At 39.1% G+C, this 26,605-nt stretch overlaps 3 protein-coding genes across 3 annotated transcripts; 1 reads left to right on the plus strand and 2 right to left on the minus strand. All coding sequences in view use genetic code 11, as the record gives it.

The window, feature by feature from the left end:
- Window positions 1–2,643: 2,643 nt before the first annotated feature.
- On the plus strand, window positions 2,644–3,819 carry EGR_04671 (FMRFamide receptor; the record flags this gene model as incomplete). The annotated part of the gene is made up of 1 exon (XM_024493920.1): window positions 2,644–3,819. One exon carries the CDS (start codon window positions 2,644–2,646, stop codon window positions 3,817–3,819), a length of 1,176 nt encoding a protein of 391 aa, XP_024351673.1.
- A 1,088-nt stretch (window positions 3,820–4,907) lies between these two features.
- Window positions 4,908–13,900, minus strand: EGR_04672 (hypothetical protein; the record flags this gene model as incomplete). The annotated part of the gene is made up of 11 exons (XM_024493921.1): window positions 4,908–5,002; window positions 5,096–5,159; window positions 5,518–5,680; window positions 6,282–6,380; window positions 8,271–8,363; window positions 8,411–8,571; window positions 11,071–11,157; window positions 11,309–11,379; window positions 12,005–12,119; window positions 13,707–13,773; window positions 13,821–13,900. The coding sequence occupies 11 exons, from the start codon at window positions 13,898–13,900 to the stop codon at window positions 4,908–4,910; spliced, it is 1,095 nt and encodes a 364-aa protein (XP_024351674.1).
- Window positions 13,901–24,724: 10,824 nt separating this feature from the next.
- EGR_04673 (hypothetical protein) lies at window positions 24,725–25,741 on the minus strand (the record flags this gene model as incomplete). The annotated part of the gene is made up of 1 exon (XM_024493922.1): window positions 24,725–25,741. One exon carries the CDS (start codon window positions 25,739–25,741, stop codon window positions 24,725–24,727), a length of 1,017 nt encoding a protein of 338 aa, XP_024351675.1.
- Window positions 25,742–26,605: the final 864 nt, after the last annotated feature.

The following is a 26,605-nucleotide window of genomic DNA, read 5'->3' on the forward strand; positions in this document are numbered from 1 at the left end:
TACGCAGCTACAGTATAAAGGGAACCATATTCGAATTATCGTTTTGCAAATAGAAACACAAAGGCGGTCATGTTTACCCCAAATTCCATGAGACTATTTAAGCTACAATAGGCAGAGGAGAACAAAAGCCTATTATGCACCTGCTTAACTCCTAAAAGGTTAGAAAATGCATGCATAGAATGATTTCGCTTTCTTTAGTTTTGGCTACTTCATTGTGAGGCTTTAAAAGCTCTAGGCATCCATAGGTTTTAATTGTTATTGGCCCATTGGTCAAATGTTAATAATTGCTTAAAGTGCTAACTAGAATGAGTAGGGTTCCCAGGCAAAATGAAAATCCAGATTTAAGGAATTGCCAAGAGGGATCAGTGACATTGCTGTCTGATGTCCTCTTAGTTGTGCGCAAATTCCATGACTGGAACGGATGTTTTAATTGCAGGGCCGAATACACTGCGATTAAAATATCCGACTTGAAGATTGATTTAGGGAATTACCGAGAAAGTCGCCCAAATGAGGAGAGGGAAGCTGTGTAGCAATTTAACTATCAGTTTAACTCTTCATTTTGGTTTTGGGGCTCTCAAAGCTCAGGTATTGTACTTTCACTGGACGACGATGACCTCTGGACCATGACGGTAGCCTCCTTACCTTTTCTGTACGTTGGTGATACATATTCTGTCCTAGTATTGTGTCTGCTTTCTTCTTGAGGGAAATCTCGGGTTCCCATTACTTGCCGTATGACAGTCGCTTCAAAATATTTTTCTTGCTATGGTAAAACTGGAGAGAAATTCATTTCCCATGCAATCCTTCACGGAACTTCAATAGAGTGTAGAATGTCAACTTTTTGAAAAAAAATATCAAACACGCAAAAAATTGTATGCCTTTTAAATGAAAATTTTTTAGCCAACCAAGCTAGGCTTTAGATATCCTTGCTTAGTGCGTGAGAACGCGCACAATTGCCACTGAACAGTGGTTTTTTCCAAAGAATTCACAAATGAAAGTGACAATTGCAAACAATCTTTCCACTAGTGAGCCACAGACGATAAATTGCTATTAGGGAAATGTTTTTGCTATTAGTATTTTGCCAGGCTACTTCGGAAGTGTAACTGACTTAAGAAAAACCGGTACTTCAAGCGATGTTATGGCCTCATGGCTTGATGTAAAAGCAGACACGCATTTGTGAGATAACCAAGTGAACTCGTGTCTTTCAAAATATTGTCCTCGTCGAAATTGTTACTATTACAATCTGTAACCCAATGTCAATTCAAAGAGACTCAAGTGTGATTCGGATTTTCCTTTGACACAATAAATGGTCTCTTGAAGCAAATGACCCGGTCTACTCTGTTTCTATCTCACCACTGCTTTCCGACTCGCTATCCAAAGTCCAACAGTGTTGACGCACATTATTTGGAGAAGTACTAACAGGGGAATACGATAGATGTAGGCAAAGCAGCACCTTCCCTCTCCCATTCTCTTTACTCTTCCATCCTAATTAAAGTGCCGTATTAAACCTTCTTACAGGCGGTTCTTTTAGTGCTATGAGAAATTGGGTCTTGATTTATCTTTCGTTGTCATATAGGGTTAAAATTGCGAATTGCTTCCACACGTTGGTTAGTCCGGGGTGTAGATCAAGTTTTCTCGCTTATCTTCCAAATAAATCGCATCGAGCGGCTGAATCTGCCGAGTGCTTGCTTGGTCTTTGGTAAGTAAACGACTCATGGTGAATAGCATTATTGGAAATAAACCAAATGGAGATAAAGTGGTTTGGGTAGTGAGGTAGGCTGTGCGGTAAGTATAGGATGAGCACTGGCTTAGCATATCGTTTCGAGACAAACAACGATATGTTTAATTGCTTAACAGACATTGGGAGGCATTTAAGTCGGTAGAAAATTTGACAGCCTCTGATGACTGTTTTCCACCATCCGAAACTCACTTGAGTAGCAGTTTCTTAGACTTTGTCTTCCCGTTTAGCGTATGCGCAATGAATTGTTTACGAATTACTCACACTAGACATTAATGAGGGATACCTGTATCATGGATATACTATAGTAAATTAACAGAAGGCTTCTATCCATAAACTTAAGCTAAATTGAGTTTGCTGACATCAGGTAGGGGTTTAAAGTAGAGGCCACAGTAAGGAGCTCCTCATCCGATAGACTGACCCACTTAAACTGTCGTTTGAACTTCACAGGAGCCAACAAGTTCCAAGAAGTCCCTTTTAGCGACCCATACTGAAAACGTACGAAAGTTTTTGATATCTGATACATAAAATAGTCGCGTTGAAGGAAATTATATTATATTCTCTAAATATGTAATTGTCAAAGTTATAGAACAAAAATGTTAAAAACTCGGATGTTAACCAGCACACAAAGTATGTAATTATGATTTATCTGGACATCGGTGCATTAGTTTCATGCATGGTTGCATATGATAGGTGAGTGACAGTGAAAACGAATATTTTACAACTCCTACAGCCAATAATGCTGCTGAAGAATACTCAAGAGTTCTTTTCAGAATAAACAGTGTAGCATTAATTAACGTCCGGACTTGCCACATCCAATCACATTTCCCATTCCCCCACCAATCAGATGCACAACCCACTTTTACCTTAGTGATTGATCATTGTCCGGATTTAATTGTACATTTCAAATGTCGGCACATAATAACTCCACATTTAGCGACCGGGGGATCAACTACGCACATTGGCTCATTTTTGGACCCCTCTCATGCCCCATAGCCATATTGGGCTTCATTGGAAACTACCTCACTCTCCAGACTTTACATCAACCTCAGCTTTCTTGCATTAATTCCAGCGTCTTTCTTAAATTTCTCACTATTGCAGATGCGGCTACAATTTTCTTCTACTTCATCAGCTTTATCATTCCCGTGTTGGCCTCAGAGGGCGTGGTAAATTGGATGGATAATTCAGGCTATTACCATGCCATCTACCCTCTCGCTTTGACCGCTCAAACTTGTGCTGTGTATACAGTCGTTCTCTTCTCCATTGTTCGCTACGTAAATATATGCCATCCGTTCGGTCTGCACGCTTTACGAACTCGCAGGGTAACAAGAATGATGGTGAGTTGCATTTTTGTGTTTGCAGTAATTTGCAATCTCCCACGTGTATTTGAACACATTCCCATTAGTCTACGAGTTTTCAACGCCTCTTGCAATTGTACTGAAGTGCGTATCACGAGGCTGGGTGAACAGCAGCTGTACATCTCGATCTACACGTCGTATGGTTACACATTTGGCATTTTTGTGATCCCCGTAAGTATTGTGGCAGTTCTGAATGCTCGCCTTGGTTTTTTGCTACATCATGTGCGCCGTGAATTCACAGAGAAGAGAGACAAAATACCTCAACGTATATCCGTAAAAATACATTCAGGAGGCAATCATAATCCCGCTCAGGAATCGGACACTCACACGGAGCGAATAGAAGAGAGTTATCGTCATCGGAACTACATTCCACATAGTGAAAAACCGTCTAATGCCACCAAACTCACCTATGCACGAGCACGGGTAACTGGACGACTATTTTGTCTCGTCTCCGTCTTCATTGCATTCCAATCTCTACCCATGGTTGACAACTTGATGCAAGCATTCATGAGTGACTTAGTAAAGGCAATATTTCCAAATTACAGTGTCTTCTATGCCATTTGTCAGTTCTCTGTGATGTTAAACTCATCCCTTAACACCGTCCTTTACTGCTTCCTGGGACAACGATTTCGACGTACTTTTGCGAAGATGGTTTACAGGTGGCTAGACGGTTGTTACTCATTTCTTGCCCTTGTAAGCTGTCCAGCCTGCCCCTCAAGCAGGTAGTAAGGGGAAAGTAACATTCACCATAACTCTTGAATCCGTACTTACATTTTATTGAGCTTATGAAACACATCCAATTTGTCAGTTCTTTTCATGCTTTGTTGCCTGCCGACTTGCATTACGGTAAAGTGAGAACTGGCATTTGTAAGCTAATAGGTAAGATATGAAGAATATACATAATTGCACGTAATTAATTGGCATATTTTAAACTAAATGTGAACATCAAATTTGTTTTTTTTTTTTATATCACAAGCGGACACCAAGAAAATAGGTTGAACCTAACTTTGGAATTGAAGGCCATGCGAATAGCTGTTTTGAAGTATCGTCGGTTTTATAACCCTTTTTTTTAGAAACGAAATTAAATTATATTAGTGAATGCCGCAGACAAAACGTTTCCAACAAAGCGGTAAACAAAGTCGAGAAGTGACTCATGGATGGACACCAAAATTTTATACCCTGGTTAATTCAGAACTCGGTATTGCAGTACAAAATCACTTTTTACTTTTTTTTACTTTCTTACATGAAAAGTTAGTGTCTGGACCGTTGTGATAGCGTCTGCCTGTGCATTTTGAGCACTTAATGAAATATACCTGCGCACACATACTTGTGTATGCTAGAGAAGTTTCTCAAATAAGTCGTTGTTTGAAAAAGTGAATCTTTGGTTATGGGATACTCTCAAGGGATTGTACCTAATGCAGAGTTGGTTCAAACAACATGTCAGCACAATTTTGTCCTGCCATCAGGCACTAGTGCGAGTCAATTTGTCGTAAACAAATTATTTAAATGTCAATTCCCTATGGGATTTAAATCATGTCACACTTTGAGAACATTCCATCCTGTAAAATTATCCATATCCCTAAAAGGATCAAAAGTACCTTCTCAATTCGATTCTGCTATTTTTGCTGTCATTTTACATCAAATAAAAGCTTTAATCTAAAAATGCCACGAAAGCTCTACATCTTTCGGTGATCTTAACGATCTTCCACTGGTGACTATCCGTGGAGTAAAAAAGGATTGCGAATAATCATATTCTCAGCTCTGGAATGTGCACCAACTGCACCAAAAAAGTAGGAGCATTTATTTTAATCGAGTTACAAAAAAGCTCCAAAATGACAGAAGGTTTTGTAATTAATGTTCCTGCTATTAAATATCTGCTTATTATTTGACGAAAAACCCACTTTAGACGCTATAATTCATTTTTTTTAAAAATCCATCCACTCCGTTTTTTGAATATTATAAGCAGTCGAATAGGCGTAGTACGGAACTACTGAAAGAATACCTGATTTATCCCTTAAGTGATTTTTATGACCATCTGTCCTAGCTATTAATTGCAGGGACCTTGACTAAATGAAATGACTTTGAGACAAGTTACTTAGCAGACATAAGTATTTTGCGTGATTAATGGTTGGATGGAATGCTCCTGGTACAGCGTATATTTCACGAATGACTTGTTGAACGTTGCTATCAGAAACGGAGAGGAGTATTTTCGGAGAAGCTGTTTAGTAGAATCGGCAAAAGCAATTTTCCTAATATACTGGAGGCCCAAAAAGCGTCATTTGCGTTTACAACTGCAGCATGCCATTTTTGCTAGCACACTGCATGGCTTTTGATGTATGGCTTGCTTTAAACTACGCAGTTGGGCGAATAAAATTATATCAGCTCTTGAAATCAAAGCTGCATCAGGAAATAGTTAGTCTTTACATGTCCATTGAAAAGCGCTGCACAAGTTTGAGCGTGGAATTCAGTATTATTCATAAAAATAGAGTGGAAAAATAGAAATATTCTTTTCATAAAAGGTTGCTCTAACAAATTAAATAAGTTGGAGTGGGTTAGAAGGTACCTAGTAGATGGACAAGCACAAGAGCTAGTTTGCATTTATTTGATCAAAATAAATTGTTTGTTCACTAGATGGAGGTCAATTAACTTTTTGGGCTAGTCCTTGAATTCATGCAGCAAAATACATAGAAGAGCTATTTTTAAAGAATTTGACAACAAAGACCGTACCAACAGTGGTATTTGATTGAGCCGTCTTCCTGAACACGTTTTGAAAGGGAATACAGGTAGTCAAGGAGGTAAATCTATAAAACCTAGTTGCTTCTACCATTTCAGAATCCCAATTAAGATGGACGTCTCAACAACACAAAATCCCAAACAAACGTAGGGCTAACCTACTTAGGAACTTAAAATCTAGAAGCCATTGACGCAGCCACATTTTAAAGCAAATAATGATTTGGATCCTCAATATACAGGCAAAGCTTACATTCTAAAGAGCTGGCAGTAATTTAGGAATCATTATGACAAACTACTAGACAGCGTATTCGAAGGTATCGCATGACAAGAAACAAACTTTTTAGACAGACATGAAAATTGCCTTCAGTTACAAACACAAGGCCACATTGTATTTACAAAAGGCTGAGAAAGTATTGATTTTAATAACTGTATTTATTCAAAAAGTGATGTCTTACAAATAAAAATTACAAAGAAGACAGAAATGATTTGATACTATCAGTAATGCCTTCTTCCAGGAAAATGGTTTGGTAATGGGACAAAAAAATAACCTGCCTCTATAAAAACCAAAACCGTCTTTGTTTGGAAAGAAAACTTAATAACATTTCAACGCAAATGTCGAGGCTATTTAACAATGTAAAAATGGTATTATTGCTATTTAAGATACATTAATATGCATGCTTCTTCTTGGGTTTACATAATGCATCATGAATTAAATCTCCCATTTACACGGGAGTAAAACGAGTAGCAGAATAAAATAAGGAAGTAAATGAAACAGTTTTAAATGCAAAATGGCCCGCTTAATTCATTTTTAAATTGCATAAAATCGTTATTAAGGGTGTAATAGGCTTGGTGTTTCGTCCTCTTCCACCTCAGCCTCCATACCCTTGGTAAGAGCAGACTGGTTTGACGAGAATATAATTTATGAGGTGGCAGCAAATAAGGTGGTACAGATGTCTCGGTTAACCGTATTCAGGTCACATCTAATTCTCGGACGTCGCCAGCGGCCGATTTTTCGCAAAGTTAGCATTTACTATCAGCTTCTCGTCTTAAAGGTGCATTTAAACAAAAATGTCATACAAAGGAACCGAAAAGTTAGGCGCACCAAATTGCAGTTTATGTGAGATAGGCAAGAGTAATAAAATATTTAATTGGTAGGCTTATTTTTAAATCATCATTTTAAGTCGTTGTGCTGTGAAGAAGGAAAATATCTAGTTTAAATAGCTTTAACATAAGAAATAGTGTAGCGCTACGAGTCTTCCTTAAAGTTGGCAGTAGACATAACACCGGGGCAGCTAATGCATTGGCGACGTACTGAAGGGCTGGAATGGGGGCCACTGGCGTGGCTTGAAAGCCATGCTGCCCAGCGGAAGAATAGTCTTAAGGCCCTAAGTGAGTGTGACGCAAAAACGAGGTGTTAGCCAATTAATCAAAGTATTACGGTAGGATTCAAAGTTAATGTTTGAAATGCGAACCGGATGGGTTATAAATTTACACAAAGCTTATTTTAAAAACACATTTGGCCTTCGCTGGCTTGAGTACAAATCAAATTTTTGGTGGCATTTTAGGGCAATTTCAAAACTTGTGAACTAAATTTACTAATCTGTTTTGGCAAACCGCACAATTTTGGGCTTGAAAATTTTGATAGCATAATAATTTGATTATTTGTTGAACTCTTTTGGCTGCTCGGATGTCTTTAAGGTCCGGCTCTGTTCTTTCGCTGAGTGGAATGGCCTTTGGACCATGCTAGTAGTCCAACCGCTAACCTTCTGTTCGTCGACAGTACATGATCTGCCATTGTATTATGACTTCCCTCGTCTTCAGGAAACACTCAGGGTACTACAGATAGGCAAATAACTTTTTCCTTTTCCGAAGGCTTATAACATAACTAAAAATATATTGCTGGCGCAAAAAGTGTGCACAATTAAGGCATCTTAAAGTGCCGACAAATCTTATCTAAATATACAAATAAATACCAAAGATGTAAATAGCATGTATGCTAGCAACACTGCATGCACATGCCATGTGCCTCCTCCTATTCCATCATCTGGTTGCACCAGGCAGTGTGGCAAATAGATTGGTCTGGTTCGAAGTAATAAAGGAGAGAGATGAGGACAGTTTTGGGTTTGAGGCTAAGCGCATTTCCTAGCTGCTGGGTAAAATGCCTCTAAGACATAAACATGGGCTGTAATAATTCATTTTCCTCCTAGGCGCCTAGCAATAAACGTGATAACCAAATGAATTTGTGTATCCAAAATTTTAATTTCTAGCCGTTTAAAGCATTTCTTTTATTTCTGCAGCTGAATAAATATACAGTTTTCTGCAAATCATGGCGCTTTGAGTCCTTCTTCAGGGAGAAAAAAACTACATTGCTGACGACGGAAAGGGGTGAGGATTACTGCCATGCCGCCCTGTAGAGGAACTAGGGCGAAGCCTAAAGTGTCCACGAAACCCAAACAATGAGTTGAACAAATAATTGAGGCATAGCAAAATAAATAAACACAAATAACAGCAGTAAAATTACTTCAATGTTCGCAGGTCTAACTGATTGAAATCTTATTTACTCTACCTTATTTTTCAACCTTACCTTCTACTACGACCTAAATATCTAACCCAAATTTTTGACTCAAAAACGATTTTAGAGTAGACATTTTTTTTAAACTGAAACAAAAATCCACAATATTTTTTCTTAAAAATCACTATCATCTGGAATTTCAGTTGAAAAACCCAGGCCGTTAGTTCAAACGTCTACAATTTTGGTAATTTGTTGAAGATCACAAAATATCTTACGTCCATAAAAAATAAGTAGATAAACTCAGCACGCACTTGAATTAATGAGCCAGAGCACATTTTCGATTAGAAAAATGGGACAAAAGGAGCTCAACTGCATGATTAATGAAAAATAGAGCAAATTGCAACGTTGTTGCAACGCGCTACTTATATGGAAATCAGTGTGGCAAAACTGGTTAGCAAAACGTGATCAACCGGAGTTAAATTTTAACTAAATTAAATGTTAATATATACAAATCTGGAAAGGGAAATAAACAAATGACAATTCATTCACTATTCAATGGAGTGGGTGTGACACCGCAGGTCACATTATTTGACCTAGTGTAGCGCCCCGACACTTCTCTGAGGTCCGAAGAAGCCATAGGAGTATGGCTGCAGATATATTACTGATGTACAGAAGAGCTGAGGCTAACTACTTGACCACGAGGCCATCCTGGGGCTTGGAAGTACAGTGAGGGAGCCTGAGGTGTTACGTAAATATGATGCAGAACTAAACACAAAGTCAAGGTAATGCCCTATTAGCATGCAGTCACTGCAGTTTCCTTCATCTCTATGCTCAATAATGTCCATTCGCAAATGGAAATTTCAAAATGCCTCCCTTTTTAATAACCACTGGAGCATATCAGATGCATTTCAAATTTCGTCCGACAGCATCTCCATTAAACAGATCAAAGTGAAAAAATTCAGCCGTAAAATTTCTAAGAAAGCGAGATTAACGAATATCACTGCATTTTGACAGTTTTTTTGTGATTGCGCCGAAACTTCAAAGTATTACAAGTTGTAAGCAAGTACGTTCCACGTGTAACACATGTTTGCTTGAATGTAACTTTTGAGCGAGAGGTAGTCGGTAAATACCAACCTCATGACTGATCGGACGCCGTCAGCCCCCTAAAAAGAAAATGTTCCTTGAACACACTAAACCGTGATATCTGTAGCCCCTTTATTTACCACCTCCCATTTAAGCATGTCCTCTTCAAACTGATCTGCTGGTTCGAGGGTCATGAAGACTAAGGTGGAAGAGAGAGACACTTGACCTATTTAACATGCACCGAAGGTACAATTTAAAGGTTAGAATGAAAGTTTACCAAACTATTAACAGTTTAATTTTGGCCCAAAATTCTTGCTGGCGACGACTGATCAAGTTTGCAGAAGCCTCGAAAGACAATAGATTAATGCAACTGACAAAAAACATTCTCATAATGTGTTGAGCGGAAGTTACCATGAGAAGTTGGGCGTACATTTCCTTTGGCTGACTGATGGGCAATTAAATTGCAGTTAAAAACCAAGAATATTTAAAATCAAGGATGGTTATTGGTTAAAAGATTAAAAAACCAGTGCGGTGATGTTGCAAATTAACCGTTGCAGAGTTAAAATATCGTTTTTTACACAAAGACACGAAAAAGTTGCTTAAATTGAAAGGTGAGAGATTATTATGGATCAAAAACAACAAAAGAGCTGTTTTGCCTTGAACAGTTCCCACAGTCGAGAGAAGTTATAAAAAATGAAAACAATGTATTGCTGATGTATGGAAGGGCAAGGGGACTACTGACGTTATTTAGAGGCTGGGCCACATAGAGAGGGTACAACTCAGGGAAGAAAACTCCAGAGTTAGATGATCAAAGTATTGCCGAGTCACCCTCTCCATTTGAACGCCATCCTCAGCGCTCCCCTTGGTCAACTTCCAGCGTCAGCCATCACAACGTAGTCGGCCTTGTAGGAAAAACACTCACGGACCGGCCACGCCAGTCATTGAATTTACGTGCAAATGACACCATGTCTGACGGCAAAGTCACTAATCATTCTTGATAAAACCAGTGAAGCTGAAGTTTAGTCCTATTTGGTAAATGTACAGAGAGAAGAGAAATTGTACTGGACATCTGTGTCCATCGCCAGTCGCAAGAATACTGATCTTACAGCAGTCATTTGATAAGGGATAGGGTCTAAAATAGTTTTGCGGGGATGAGACTTCAGTCTTGTTCCTCTCTGTCACATTGTTCTCACTTCAGTGCTGTCCAAACATTAATCATGAATTCACCCGGCTAATAGAGAGGTAAGGAGGAATCGCCTGCCCGCTAATTGACATCTTCATTTGGTTAATGTAGGCAGCTGCATAAAGGACTTCTCTAAATGGTTGAGGGTTAGTTTCACTTCAGCTGTTAAAGACATTTCTTAAGAATACGAGATTTAGATAGTTTGGCTAGTAGTCGTCACAGATTCTCCCAACCGCATCAAATGCCCTTTTCCGGCACTCTAAAGTTTGGCATTCATTAATGAAAGTCAGGGAAGTTGCCCTATGGTATGGGGTTCGCTTTCTGCTAACACCAAGGAAGAGCCCTGAGTCTACGCAGAAGTCGAAAAGAGTAGCGCTGCTGTGGAAGACTTTACATTGTCGAAGTAGGAAAGATCATGCCACCTAGCGGTGCTCTCGTAACAATCAAATCATTGCGAGATGCTTACCTTAATAGTAATTGAAACTAATTGGACATTTCCGGAAACCTCTAAGTAAAATGGTTTTGCGCTTAATATGTATTTTATTGTTTTATTCTTTAAGCATCAGCATTGATGTAGCGTTCTACTTGCGGTTTAATTATTCATCCTTTTGTGCAGCTGATTGAGTTCTTTAGACTGCCCACAAGTACCCAGACCCCGAAGGATAGGACTTCAAAAATGGATTTTGCGAGGCAGTATAATTAACATTGTCGCTTCTAAACTCAAACTGTTTGTTTGAAATTTTTCTTTTATGTTTCCACTTTTTCTTCTTTAACTCTACACTCAACAATGCAAGTAAAGGTGGTCAAACAAAAGTAATTTTAGAGGATAAAAGCTTGTGAACCATCTACTGAAATTTATATTAGGCTTAAGTCTTTTTTTAAAAAAAGTCAGTTTCAGACTTTGCTTTCATAAACATGCAAAATCTTAGATGATAGAGTTATCTAGCACGTCAAAAGAATAGCGCCCTCCGTTAGCAGTTTGATAGATGAAATGGAGTTTTGTAAAGTATCTGTTCCGTAATACTTTGGCTATTTGGTTATTAGTTTCACAAGCATGTCGTGCTCCGCCTTTGTTCTTCCACTAAGCAGCATAGCCACCGGATCATGCTAGTGCCTTCTCCATCAAGCCTTTCTGTACATCGGCAATGCATAGTCTTCTCCAGTCTACAGGGAAGACTCGGGATGCTACAGTTCATAGTTCAAACAAAAGTGATTAATTTTTAGTGAAACTTCTGACCATATTTAACAAATTACTCGTAAAAATTATAAGTCACCGCTTCAGAACATAGGAAGGTTTTGTCTGATTTGGGGAATTTAGATAGTGTCACACTGATTAATTTAATCCAACTTACCCTGATTAACCAAATGCTTAAAGTCTAGGAACACTTTTCATTTATTACCTTGGAAATACTCTAAACATCTACTCCTAAAATGGGCCAAAACTACTTCTGCCCAAGCATACCTCATTTTTACAGCGATAATAAAATATGTATTGTTATACGCAAAACAAATCTTCTAAAAATGTTGGTAAGTAAAAATGATAGTATATACCGACATTTTTTCACATAATTTAACCCCTGCGCAGATTTGCAGGGGTATTTTGTTATGCGTGACATGATAGACGTATTAAGGAATCGCCGAGACAAGGTTGTTTACCAAAGAAGTTGCCAAAGAAGTTTTTGCACTTAGTCCTTTTACCAAAACACGCCTTCTTGGTTTGTACTATTATGGTCATTTATGACACAAAAATAACGCTTTCTTGATATGAAACTCGTGACTGTAAACAAAATTTTAATGCTTAAACTGCCCCTGCAATTCCCTTCTGGTTTTGTAATCTCGGGTGTGCTTAAAAGAGGAAAAATTGCGTTTTGGTTCTACTCAGGTATGAAAAAATGGATTTCCAAAATAATTTTTTTTGAGGAGAAATTGGAGTTGTAACTAGTTATTTGGTGAAAAGCAAATTGCTTCCCACATCCCATCCCTTACCTTAACCGCCAAGAGCTTGTCAAAACTGTTCTACGGTCAAGAAGATGTCAAGGGCCGTCAAACAACATAATCGCCTATGTAACTTGAAATTTTTCATGTTTTTTCTTGCATGGAGTGTTTCTCAGATTTTCAACGGAAAAATATAACATTTTACCCTTATTTGATGGCAAATTTCATCATGTGAATTTTTTCAGAAACCAATCGAGCTGTTACGTACAAAGTTATAAAGTACAACTACCATAGTTAATAAACTTCCTTCCTGTTTCTATGCGTAGACAATTGAGGTAAAACTTGAATTGTTCCGGAACTTGAACACAACATAATTCTGCTAATTATGTGCAAATCGACTTTGGCGTTCTTAATCCCCCCATATTAATGGCAATGTGGTTGAAAAACTTCAACGCATTTTTCGATGAGGACTTTAAATAACGCGGTCATGCCTTTACCGTGCCAATGCAGACAACCAGGCCGCAAATACCAAGGTCCGTCGCCCGTACTAAAATGCAGCAATTGCCCACCAATTAGCTAATCTGATTGGCTACGCACGGGCCAATCGCATGCAACGCATAAATTTGGCTGGTTGGTCAACCGTAATGGCCATTTTAAGGACTACCGGGGCTTGACTGTGTGACTTTGAGGAGGAGGGGACTGGCATGGCAAGTCCCAAATGTTACGGTGTTCAGGATCATGCACTCTTGGCACCTCCCATTACCGAGGCACTTGACGAGCTGCATCTGTCAACAGTATCACTCCTTGCCAACGCTTCGAGCAATCCTAGTGGTCGATGCTCTTATGGCTCAATTGAGAGGATTTTAGACTCACCTTGGTTATCGTCTTCGACCTGTCCTCACCCGTTATTTCAACAGCCAAACCATGATATGCGTTTTTTCAATCAACGACCCACTTACGGATCCTGCTCTCTTCTCGCAGATGTTACTGGTTTTGAAGAAAATATGGTCAAAAGGATTAACTCTTGCAGCTTAGATTTGAATACATTTAAACAGCTACGGCATAATTCTGCCTCGCCCAAATCGCCCGATTACCCTACCGTATCAAGGCCTCTCAAGTTTAATGCAGGGGCACTGGATAATTTGGACATCCTTGTACATCCCAAACCCTGCTATGTTCTCCATGTAAACATGATGGACAAAAGTATTGAGAAGCAAGAGGAAACAAGTTCACCCTGACATTTTTGTGGATAAAAAGCAAAAAAGAAAGAATATAGCCTACTTCTGGTTGATTTTTTGCGATTTCATTGTTATCATTTTGTAAATTCGCTTAATAATTTTCCAGTCTTTGTTGTACTGCATTATTCATTCACGGAGCCTTGGAACGAAGGAGGTGCGATAAAAACAGTCGACTGCTTTCAACCAATTTTTAGACACTGTCTTCACTTTATGCTGGACTGTGTTTTCAAATCAATGATGTCGTTGTTTACCGTTTCACTGACGTTACTTAAACTCTGTATTTTTAAATAAACGATTTTTTATTCCACGGGAAGGTTTGTTAGGTGATAGGGAGGAAACTTTTGACCATGTCTTACCGAAAAGAACCAAATTTTGGAAGTGGAAATCTAGAAGACGGACTTTTCATTCGCAATCCATTTTCCAAATTTCGTTATAGTTCTTTAGCACCACCTTAAAATATTTTTCGACCATATTTTATTAGTAGAAATTGGCTGCCCTTTTTTATAACCCCGTCCCAGACAATAAATTAATCAGGAGGAATAACGTCTAAAATAAAACAACACTTCTAAAAATTACGGGATTAAATGCTCCGAATGAATACCTGGAAACAATTGTGTAGGGCATTTTGAGTACTTGTTTAATTCAGCTCCTTGATTTCGCAGGGGTTTAAGACCCCGTCTTTGTACTTCCGCTGAGCGACGTGGCCTCGGGGGTATGCCAACAGCCTCCAGCCCTTTTGTATGTTGATAATGCATTTTCAGCCTCAGTATCATGCCTTTTTTCGACTTTAAAAAAGACTAGGGGTGCTACTTTTGGCCTTAAAGGAACATATGAAGCAACTCACGAGAAGTCGCCTTTTTAATTTTGTGCTATACAGAAAGCTCTTAAGTTCTTCAATAGATCTTGAAATGAATTAATCTGTCTTGTAAATATAAAAGCAGCTAAAATAGACAGCCATTTGTTTTGTGCAGCATGAAATGTCACTCCATAGTGCTGAAATACACACTGGCATTAAAATACCATCGACTTTCCAATGGAGTTCCTCATCACACATCCGACTCCATTAAAAGTGTTATTCATGCATACCTTATCTGCCTTTTGTGTCTAAAGTAAAGATTTAATGTTTTTTATAATTTGCACAAAAATACGTTTAATGAGGCATTAAATGAAATGTAGAAGTAGTAGCGAAACATTTTTCCATGGCACATGAGTAGATTATTCACTGATAACAACGCTTCTAACCTCTGAGAAGGACCTAGTCGGAACTACCGCACTATGATAAAATCTAGCTCCACAAAATTGAACTTTTGTCATAAAATGGTAAAAGTTGGGCATTTTTAACTACTTTTACAACTACTATCAAAATATTTAACGACCAATCGTATTGCTTGATGTATGCCTGGCGTATGAACCAGTTCCCAAGCCTACTTTTGCGTTGACATATCAAATGAAACAAGAAAAATCGGAACTCCTAGGTACGAATTAGCCAAATTGTATAACAATGGCTGTTAAATTCATCATTTGGCATAATAGAATGCCGTCAAGGTGTAACCAGGTTGCATTGTCACATAATTAGGCCGAATTCTCTGGGCCTATAAATAACTTGGCAGTAAACTAAGAGAAGAACTGCAAGGTGGAGACAATCGATGACGTGGAGGGGACGAAATACAAGAGGAAAATACATGGAAGTGGGAAAAAACCCTGAAATCATTTCAATTACTGCCTTTTGTCCACTTCACTGAGTCTGCCACTTACCACGAAATCAAATTATGCATTGTAGGTGACATCGGAAAATACGTAAAATAAAATATACAAAAGCAGAACTTTATTTTTTTTAATGTGCTGTTTTACGCTAGCATTGGAATAAGAAACAATTAATCTCTCGTTTTATGCCGTTTGGAATCCCTAGAGGGAGGGTGCACTGGCATATATCATGGAGGCAAAAGTTCAGCATTTTTTGAAAACAAAAAAATAATATATATGGAGGCATTAGCGTTCACCTCATCAAAGATAAGTTCCTAACTTGAAATAGAAAATAAATCAAATTAGACGCTTATTTAAGTAGGTAATTCATTTTAGCTCCAGGCAAATTCTTAATTTGCGGTGGGAGACAAAGCGCTGTAGATGAATACATCCTTTCTGTGTAATTAAGGCAGACAGAGGATCTTTTGTTTCATGATATAAATAGAAAAAAGGCTTAAGGAAACAGACGTAAGTGATTGCCAAGATAATTGGTGGCTTAGTCGAGACCGTGTAAATCAGTGTAAAGAACATTTTATAGCGTAGCGCCTTTAAACTTCTCTGAAGACGAAATAAGGTAAAGTGGTGGGGCAGAATATGTGTCATTGAAGTGAAGAAGGATTGCAGAGCTACTGTTATGTCCCAAAGACCATGTCGTTTAGCTGAAGTAGAATCTCAGAGGTCTCAGTTTCCGTGCAGTCAAAACAAAGAGTTGAAATACTAATACAAGTACTGCATGCTCCCCCCCACCCTCATGCGTTTTTTTCGACATCTGGGTCAGCTATCAAAAAATAGCAAGTGCTGTAAGAGAAACACTTACAAATCAAGCGCGTCAGCCAGCGTCCTGATTAAGAAAATAGTAGAGAAAGGGAAAATGCTCTAGACATTTTGTATGTCCTTCGGTAGTCGAGCAAACACTTTTAATCCAGTGCTGTCGAGCCATGCCAATTTGGGTTTCATTTACATGGTAGAGAGGTGAAGGAGTTGTTACCTGTTTACCTTATTGATATCTTTATACGAATACTGTAAACAGCACCGCAGCGAAGAGTTTTTAAATGATTTTAGGCCATTTTAACTTCAGGGGTTATTGGTATTCGTATAAAACATAATACAGGAGTGGCCGCCGAAGGAATACGTAATTTTCAACCCTTCTGTTAGGACTCATCACATATTTTCTTCCGTCACGTTAATATTCAGCATTTTAGGAATGGAAATCGGAGTAGTTATCCTTTGGGGTCAAATTTGCTTTCCATTGCCACCAAAGCAGCGTCCCGAAATTGCACCGAAGAGGAAATTAGACAAAATCCTGGACAAAAATATCTGACATTGACGTACAGAAGAACTAGAGTCTATTGGCATGACCCAGAGGCCGTACCAAGAGGTGGAAGTATAAAAGCAGGCCCTAAGTGCCGAAGAAACCAAAACGAAGAGTTAAATAACCAAACCACTACGGAAGAGGGTCTGATAGATGCTACTGTTTAAAAAGATAGCTAGTTAAAAGGAACCCTGGTCTTGTTGGACTTCCCAAGTATAAAAAAAGGAAACGGCTAATTTGCTCATTTCAGATTACCCGATATGTCAACAAAACCGCTTTGATTTTCTTTTAAATCGCACACCTGTAAGATGGGGCCTTACGTAGCTAATGCTATCCAAAAGCGTATCATTTGAATATCAGCATTATTCACATTCTCTCTTTGTGTAACCCTGATTTGTTAAAAAGCACATTATCAAGACTTTAAGCTTATTCTTTTGGTAATCTTACACTTTATTTACCTGTAGAAAATATGGTGCGTCAGGAACTTTGACGTGGTGAAGTCATTTCAGAAGGACAGTTCAAACTAAATGTCACAACATGGGTACTTCAACATGAATTATGCGTTTAAAGTATAGCAGAGCGTTATCCAAGTCAAAAGGAAAAAATGAGAGGTACATTTTAAACCAAAGCGGATAAGATAAAGTTTAAATAAATAAGAATGCCAAAGTCATGGCAATTTTCCTGAAGGAGGACTTTACTCTGCATACAGAAAACCACCCCTCCTCAATGAGATCAAAAGGTGTCTTCAACCATGCAGACTTAAGGTTATTATTTTTTAACAGAATTTAGTCGTTTCTTGGCATGTATGATCAGCACTCTCCGTGCTGGCCTGTAAAAAGGAAAATATTTTCTTTAAAAACCACAAAAAATTTGAAAAGAGTGTGGTCTTAGTCTAAAGAGTTCGAAATACATGAATTCAAAACATCAGAATTATGACTAATACGGTAGCAAGAGTTCCACCTAACCAACTGTATCAGAAAATGCCAATTTTACACCCCAATGAAAGCACATGAGTTGTTACTACCTTTCCGTGTTGAAGAAAGCTTTTTTCTCGCAGTGTCCGTAACATATGGCAGGCACACTGACTATGAAAAAGGAAAAGCTGATAACAGTCATTGATCTCCACCTACCATCCGGTTGATACTCCGCTTTTCACTTAGGCGGATGCTAGTGTAACCATTTACCGCCTTTTACAAATGCGGGAGGTTATTTGAAGACTTGTTTAAGCAGGAATTGAGTTTTAATGATATATTAACAATGGGTTATTTCGCCCCATGAGCTTGAAGCGGAAGAACAGTCGCAAAAATGTTTGTACATGCAGCTTAACTTGAAATTTTTAAACTCCTTTTAATAGCGTTTAACCTTTATGACTCGAAAAAAACATGCTATTATAGGTCAAGCGTTGAGTTTGTGGCCATCGTTTGATATCACGACTAATCAGCAAGGGACTTTACTATAATACCTTTAATAAAACAGCCTTGGACTGCTCAATATCAGGTACTGCTTGAAGATATAGACGTATTACAAGCCCTATCGAGACTGTTCTACTTATTTAGGTGAAAAGTGAGAAGAGTGGTCAAATTTTGCGACTGCAACTGCGTTGCCGATCCTTGAAGGGGAGACAAGCTCGGATTTCCTTAAAACTTTGACCTTTGTAAAGCCTCACATTAGATAATACAAGCTGTCCTCCTCCAAGTAGTCCTCTCCATTTAAAGGTGTAAAATTGGCGATGGAAGGTTAAATCGGTGAAAATATTGCCAATCTAAGCAGCGGTAAGCATAAACCTTTGCAACACAGTAAATTTTGGAACTTCTCTTTTGCTATTATAGATGAAGAAATATTTGGTCGGCAAATTGCTGTAAAGGATTCCATAATTTTAAGGGAGAAGTGAGCGATTTCAAAATGAAAATTATGTTCGCTCACTGCAAAATAAATCATTTTAATGCTCACAATTACACTCCCACACGTATACTAACAAATGTGGACGTTGAAATTTTAGTGTTTCCGTTAAAAATAGCAACTAGCAGGAGAAAATCCACCAGCTCCTTTTACCTTTACACGTACTTCTCTATTTTAGGCCCTGTAGATGGTCTCTGTCGACGGATTCGCCTCTACAAACACTGTCGCTTCCCAAACTGATAAGTTAGCATTAGGGATGCAGGAGTTACAGAAGTGTCTATACAATTGAATAAGAGGTTGTTACAAGTGGTTTCTTTTTTTTTACAACAAATGAAATTAGGCTCTTACTTGACTTTCAAATTTGGCATGTCCTGCGTTAAATTACGTTAAATTACGTTAAATTTGTGTGTTTCAAAAACCTGGAGTCGAAAATTGGTTAATTTGCTAACATCCTAAAATTATTTGTCTTAAATAAAGAGTGGTTTCTCAAGCAAGATGGAAGCAAATGCTTGCTATCTCCTAATTGTGAAACAGATTGCCCAGGCAAAAGTTATGCCTTGAAAGCTGTAAGTGTAATACCTTGTTTGTTTAACTCTAGATGTTGGTTACACAGACATTCAAGACCCATCCCTTGTACTTACGATGGATGGCATGGCTCTCTAGGCTAGGCCGGTAGCCCCTTAACCCGAGTAGTATGAATATTTCCATATTCAGAAAAGACATGGGGCGCTGCATTTGTGACGGCAAAAAGCCAACTCAATCCCAAAGGACGGCTACCTTGATTTCTACTACCGAATTCAAAAATTTAACGTGATGGGAGAACGGAATATACTGGGGATGGGAGAATCTGTGGCTACTCCAGACAGAAGGGTAGGAAATGGCGTTTATAACTGAATCAACACTAGCCCTGGACCATCTGAAAATTTTGTTTTGGATATTTCGGTGGTACCTGGGTAAAGGTGTTATTTAAGTGAAAATGCTCTACATACATCTCTAACAGATGGATAAAGCCGAGATAGATATGTGGCTAAACAGCATCGGATTGAAAACAAAATGGTAAGCAGGATCAGACGCAAAAATCTATTCGTATGGTACAGTTCAAAGCCACGTCTCTTATTAAATGACTCTGTATTGGGGAGAGTGTGCTAACGACTACCGATGGAAGTACGAGGTGCCCAGCACACTCTCTCTTTCCTTAATACATGAATCAAATCCAGATCCAGCCTAATCATTAGGAACGATCAGTGGCGCTTTGTTTAAATATGTTTTCAGAAGCACGAGAATTGGATGAATGGCAAGGTTGGTTTACGGGTGTTTTTCTTACAACCGCAACCACGCCGTGCCAGCTAAGGCGGGAGGTTGACCGAGGGAAGGCAAAGGCGAACCTTAGAAAAAGAGGAAGGCTACGCAACATTTTTGGCTTTTGTTTAATTCGTCGTTTTGGGTTTGTGGGTTCTTAAGGCACCGCCATTGTGCCTCTCTCTAAACGGAATTGCCTCTGGAGCATGACAGTAGCCACGCACCCCTTCTTTGCGTCAGCAATGTGTTTTCTGTCCTCGTATTGTATTTTTTCGTCTTTAGAGAAGTCGCGGAGCAAATACTAGCAGCAGCTTAAGCATAAAACTAAGTTCACAAGCAAAAGTGATGATGTGGAACCGCAAAGTCCTCCTCAATTGTTGATTTAATTCCTCATTTTAACAACCAAATTAAAAAACTTGAGGCTATATAATCTGCATTTACAAATAAGGTAGTAATTACAGAGCCTATTGTTCAAAAGCTGACTCGGCTTTAAAGATTTTTGCCTTTGGACTTCGAAGAGTGGAGCTAGCCTTTCTTCCTGTCTGTTTGATATTCGACCACAATCCGGGAAATCCCAAACAGAACGTAGATATAGCAAAAACTAAGTTGTAAAGAAGAAATTTTCCTAAAATTTTCTTTAGCAAAGATACACCTCTCATTTTAGGTCTAACAATTCAGCAAACCTGCTTCGTACCCCTGTATCAAATGCAACTACGGAATTAGGTACGGATTGTTGATAATTTAAAAATCACAAAATAATGCGGAAATTGCTGAAAGTGTAATGCCATTACTATTTATTCAACTATTCAATTTGGTTTTGCCGAAACCTTAGGCTCTTCATTTGTGCGTCCGGTTGGTGGCATGGCCTCCGAGCCATGACAGCAGCTCCCAGCCCTCCACATAATCTGCCCTCATTTTCAGGCCAGTCACAGGACGCTACAGGAAGTTTTTTTTTGGTAATAAGCTAACAATTTTCTTCAATAAAAACTATAGTTTTTAGGCTTAAATTTGTTTAAGAAAGTTTTGCTTAAAATCCGGTTATTTGAATCATTTTGTTGAAATTAAGAATGTTTCTCGGCTTTTTCTCCAGTTTAAATTACATATGAAGAAAGTGAATTAACAGTTTTCGGGTTTGGGGCTAAAAATGTACGTCTTTAAATATTATTATGGAAAATAAATTTTTGTAGAGATGTGATGATTTGAAGTCAGTTTATCTGTGCTGAAATTTGAGGGTACTTCAGCCTATGAAGGCTGCATTTCCGCCTTGGGACACGCCTTTCAGACCAAGAAAATAGCCTATCATCTTTTCCGTACGTTAGTAATATATAATATTTTAGCATCTGGAGCCTTTTCTAAAGTTAAAAGGAATCATAATACTATGACAGAAAATGTATTACACCGGTACAGAGGGACTGAGGGTCTACCAACGGGATCCGGATGCCATGCCGCTTAGCGAAAGTACAATGTCAGGGCCTTAAATACTCATACTGTACTAAATTTAGACGACTTCAGGGATGACTCGAGGCACTACACAGCCTTGATCACATTATAGCTTCCGGAAAGCATATACCTTATGGTAAATGTGGTACATTTACGGTGAAAAATTTTATTTAAAGTCTAGGAGTGTGACATTGATTGCAAATTATGAAAAGTTAGACGGTACAGATATTCGCAAGGATATCTCACACTGTCAGCGGAAGCAAAATAAGAAATTCAATAAAAACTTCATCAAATAATCGGTTAAGTCATCTACTCTAGCATTCTACGTTTTTTAGCTTTGAGATAAGTGATATTGTCAGCAAACTTCAATTCAGGATGTCAGAACCGAAGAACTGAAGTTTACGTGAAATCATATTCAACTAGGCGGACATTTCACGCTTCGCAAGCCGCAACTCTGTCCGACCGGTCCTACGGCAGGCTAGGAGCAAATCCTTTTTCCGTATCGGTCGGCCTTATTACAGCATCGGAGGGGGCTCGGCGCGGCGCGCTGGCATTAACTGACCTTATAGAATAAATTTTTTCTTTTGCTCATTTCTCTAGTAAAACTTCTAAACATCCAAAGACAATTTCCAGGAAGAGTATGATTGTAGTATGAAATATTGGCATAACTAAATTATTAAGCTAAGTGTTCGCAAACAAGTCAAATTCCGATGCATTGCTGCTTGGATATCAGAGGCTCATTATTAGGAAGGTTTTGCGTTTCTTCTCCTTTTCTCAGTGTCATAGTATTCTGCTAGTGTTGTTTCTTGCAAAAAGCCACCAACAATTTCCTTCATTTCTCATTGGACTTGTATCTAAGCCTATGCATCTCAAAGCATCCAAGGTGGATTCAGACATTTCAATGTCGGTAGAGGAAAGCCATCCAATTTCGTTGGCTAAATGATGTGCCTAAACTTTACAGAGAAAAGGTGTCCGCTTAGAAAGGTCATCGAAGCCACATCAACTTTTGGAATTCAGTCTGCCCTCAGGCTTTTCTCCATAGCCACTGTTGTGAGGTCAGGAGTGAAGGATTTGAAGCTGACTCCAGTGTTTACTTGGTTGTACATGAGTCTTAGAAAACTTAACTCTCCTTCCATTCAAGATGGAGTGACTTCAATAAAGGTGGTGGAAATGAGTCAGCTTGAAAAAGTGACATGCAGAGTGCATTTGCATTAGAACATCGGATAGTCCAGCAATACCAAATAAACGAATTCCTACGAAACACTTTCGAAGAAAACACAATTCTGGACCCATCGAACTCCACAGAAGTCATGACTGTCTGTTGTATTACGTATTTTCTTTTTCGTATGGTCTTCGTGCCAAAAAAACGACTACTTTTTGATGATCGAAACAAGAAAGAAAGTACAGGAAGCACACGGGAGGGAACCCAAAAGAAGGATAGTGCTTGCGAAATCGAATAATATGTATTTTAAAGTAAGGCATTTGCATCAGCCCTTCGGTCTTCGCAATTTTATTCCGCAGTCTTGGTACCAACGCCTCTGCTAATGGCCTCTTCGGTCTTCTATTCACTCTTGCCAAGGCTAAAGCAACATCATGGAGAATTTATGTTTTACGTAATCCTAATTTTTGTCCCTAATTTGTGCTTCCAACGACTGGAAGAGCCCAAAGCTAAGTACATACCTTGACTAGTATTGTGATTTCAACACCGGCTAATCATGATAATACCATCCTACTTATTCTCTGATTAAATGTGGTAACTTTTATGAGGAAAAGTAATAGTAAGGTATCAAAACAAAACTTGCTTACTGTCTCACTAATCGACTACTTATGGTAAGAGCCACCTCCTCTGGATGTCAAAAGTCGTTCATATTTGAAGCCTCGCTTCGACATTTAAGATTAAGACATGTAATATTTGAAACCAACAATAAAGCAGAAACTTTCGAAGAAAATCAACCATAGGGTAATGGATACCTTAGTCCCAAACCTTGTATTTACTTATCAAATTGACATTTTAACATTTCCCTTTTCAGAACAGTATGGCAAACTCCCGACATTTACTTGTTTTGCGTTTTGACTCTCATATGGGTTAGAGAGAGCTCTAGAATTACTGTGAACACCGCTTGATTTGCAACCATTCGTGTATTGTTACAACTGACTGGTTACAACTCCTTTTGAACTTCCCGAAACAAGCTTCGAGGTAGGGTCGCCTACTATAGCTTTGACCCCTGAACTGGGGAGGATGGAGCACTTCTCGACCAAGTGAATGAATGGATGAATGTTTAGACCTGCCGATTCTTGTTAATAAAGCGAATTGACACTGTGATTTATCTAGCTGGTGGTTTTTAGACCTCCTTCCTAATCTCGTGAACAAGTTAAAAAGTGACTGCGATTTTGGTTATCAACAGAAGAGTTGAAAAGAGTTAAAAAAGTTATTTGCATTAAAGGGTAAAAGTCGCTTGAATTGCTGCTGTATTGCCAATTTTAACTCTAACGTACAAGATTTGATTAACCTACTTATCCGAAAAGTGAGTCAAAGGAAACAACCGACTCTCAAGTTTCCTACTCTGTTTAGACCTAAATACCATGTTGGTGGGATTTATAGTTTGGCTCTGAGCTGTGTCCCATTAACCGTAATTTATAAAATAGATGAGCTAATGAAAGTGTATTTCACATTTCCTATGTTTAAAATTCATTCTCGGTAGAGTTAGTGAATTATAGTACGGACTTGCAGGAGGCAGTATTATCACCCAGAAAAGTAACAGTCGCAAACGGAAGAATTATCCCCGTAGTGAATAAAATACCAAGCACGGAATTTGATCAGTAAACAAAAAAAGTTTTACACAACAAAGCACATATCCACAGTTATGAATAGGTAGACAAAACAGCGCATTTTCGTAGGCATGAGAGTGTCTGATGAAATTATTTACTGGAAAACAAAATGTTAATAAATAAATTAAAAAGCCGGGCGAGATATTTTTCGGCGCCAAGGCAATCACGTGGACTTCTTAATGAGTAAGAATAAAAAAATTGACAATTCAGGCGGAATTGACACGTACCACTTAAAGATGGCGCTCAAAGTAGTCGTAGAGAGTGAGGGTGAGAGGTAATGTATGCTGGAGCAATGGCTGTCTCACACTTTGTGTTAGAAACACATGCAAGAAAGAGGTTTGTGATGCCCTTCTTTCCTGTTGTTTCATGTCAGTGTGATACGATGTGATGTTTATGGTACTAGTAGACAGAGCTGAGACGACATTCTACGCGCGTGCACGACTAGACATGCGTTGTCGACTACTGCCACCTTCGGCGGTGCCCCAACCGCGGCTGTTGACCACTCCGGACATCGTGCCAACGTCAACACCAATTTCCGTGTCATGTGCCCACTCACCAACCAATTTACACTGGTCTGGTTTCTTTACAGTGAGATGACGTCCAGGAGCCATGTCATTAGTCCAGGTGTCCCAGGGCACGATTATCTGTTTCGGAGGGACTAGGAGTTTCGGTTTGTCACTAGGGTTATTTGGGTACCAAATTAAAGACTGAGCAGCATTACAATGTGGAGGACTAAGTGCGGAGAGTGGTAAGGGTCGATTAGTTTCCAAGATAACTGGTTGTTCCTCCTGCGTGTCGTAAATCCTTTGAAGTCGTCTTCCAATTGGCTGATTGGGGTCGAAGGTCATGTGGAGGTTATAGCGCCAACGCATGGTTTTGAGAATGTAAATTTCGTCATTTTTGGCATTGAACACGTCAGTAGTGGTGCTTCTTGAGCTTGCACGTTTAATCGCAACTAGCCAGACCCAAAAATCCTGCTTTCGTATCACATCAGTGAGCTTAGCACCTCCATAATACGGCAGCTCCCAAGCCACTGTAGGATAGAAATGATCCTCATAGGTCAGAGACACCAAACTGTCAGAAACTACACCACGACGAATCTCAAATTTACTACTGGTCAGGCTGTAGAATGGATACTGGCGTCCATCACTGTCATTAACCATTTTATGACGACCGCTTTTGAGGGGATGAAATTCCCAAAATGAGCTGCCACTCTGACCATAGCGGTTCTCGAGATACATACGATCACAGGCCTGAACCAGGCCTATGCTCCAACATCGATCCGCAATACATTCAGGCAGTTCAATCTGCACTTTACAGCGAAAGTGCTGGCTCTCGTATTTCAGCAGGTTGGCCATTTCTGTGGTGTTGGTGGCGGTCTTGTTGTCATAGTAGGCTCTAATGGACAAGATGTTTATGACGTCAGGTGAGAGTTTGGCCATCCTGCGGTCTGTGTAATGGTGGATGAGGGGATCGTAAGAGCCTGAAAAGGGCCGTCTCCTTTGGCACGGGGGAAAAGTATCGATTCGTGCGCTGGAATCTCGTGACACTCCTGCAGTGCTCCATGCTTCGGCGCCAAATCGATTTGCTCCACGTGGTCTGTGTCAAGGCTGTCAACTGCGTATTTCAATCTTTGGTCAACTTCATGCTTTATTATCACATTATCCCAACTTTTCCCACATCCAAGGGTTAATACTTATAAAACTAGATGTGTAATCCATTTTTTTATCATTTTGATTATTTCATATGATGCCATTATTCAACACCTTCCTATATTACACCTCAGATCAAAAGAGATGCCATATGCTTGCCATCAACCAGTAAATTATAAGAGGAGGCCTCGGCTCATAAGTAAGATTTGTGATGAAAAATAGTATTTTTAGAAGTGCAGTGATTTACTGAATTTGGAAATGTTCTTCATATTTTCGTAACACATCCGATTGATATGGTATGTCCTTTTTGTTAAATTTTGAGCAAGGATTCTTATGGATCAATGTGTCTTGCACATCAAAGTGAAAAATATCATAAAAATTCATAAGTGGTGAAGATTGCTGAATCCCAAGACTTCCCGAAAGACGACTGACCTTACCATCCTGGGGCAGTATGTGCATTATCAATGATTAGAAGAGCTGGGGACTGCTGGCATGACCCAAAGACCGTGCTGCCCAGCGGAATACTATCCTGGAACCTTTAGTCAAAAAACAACCCGAGCACTATGTAGACCCTCCCTTGCTTAAAGCTTCGTGCTTGTCACTCCCCTTAGTCAACCGTCTGCGGCAGCCATTACAACGGAGTTGTTGCTTTAA

This window comes from Echinococcus granulosus (genome assembly GCF_000524195.1).
Source record: "Echinococcus granulosus chromosome Unknown EG_S00030, whole genome shotgun sequence".
Lineage (NCBI taxonomy): Eukaryota > Metazoa > Platyhelminthes > Cestoda > Cyclophyllidea > Taeniidae > Echinococcus > Echinococcus granulosus.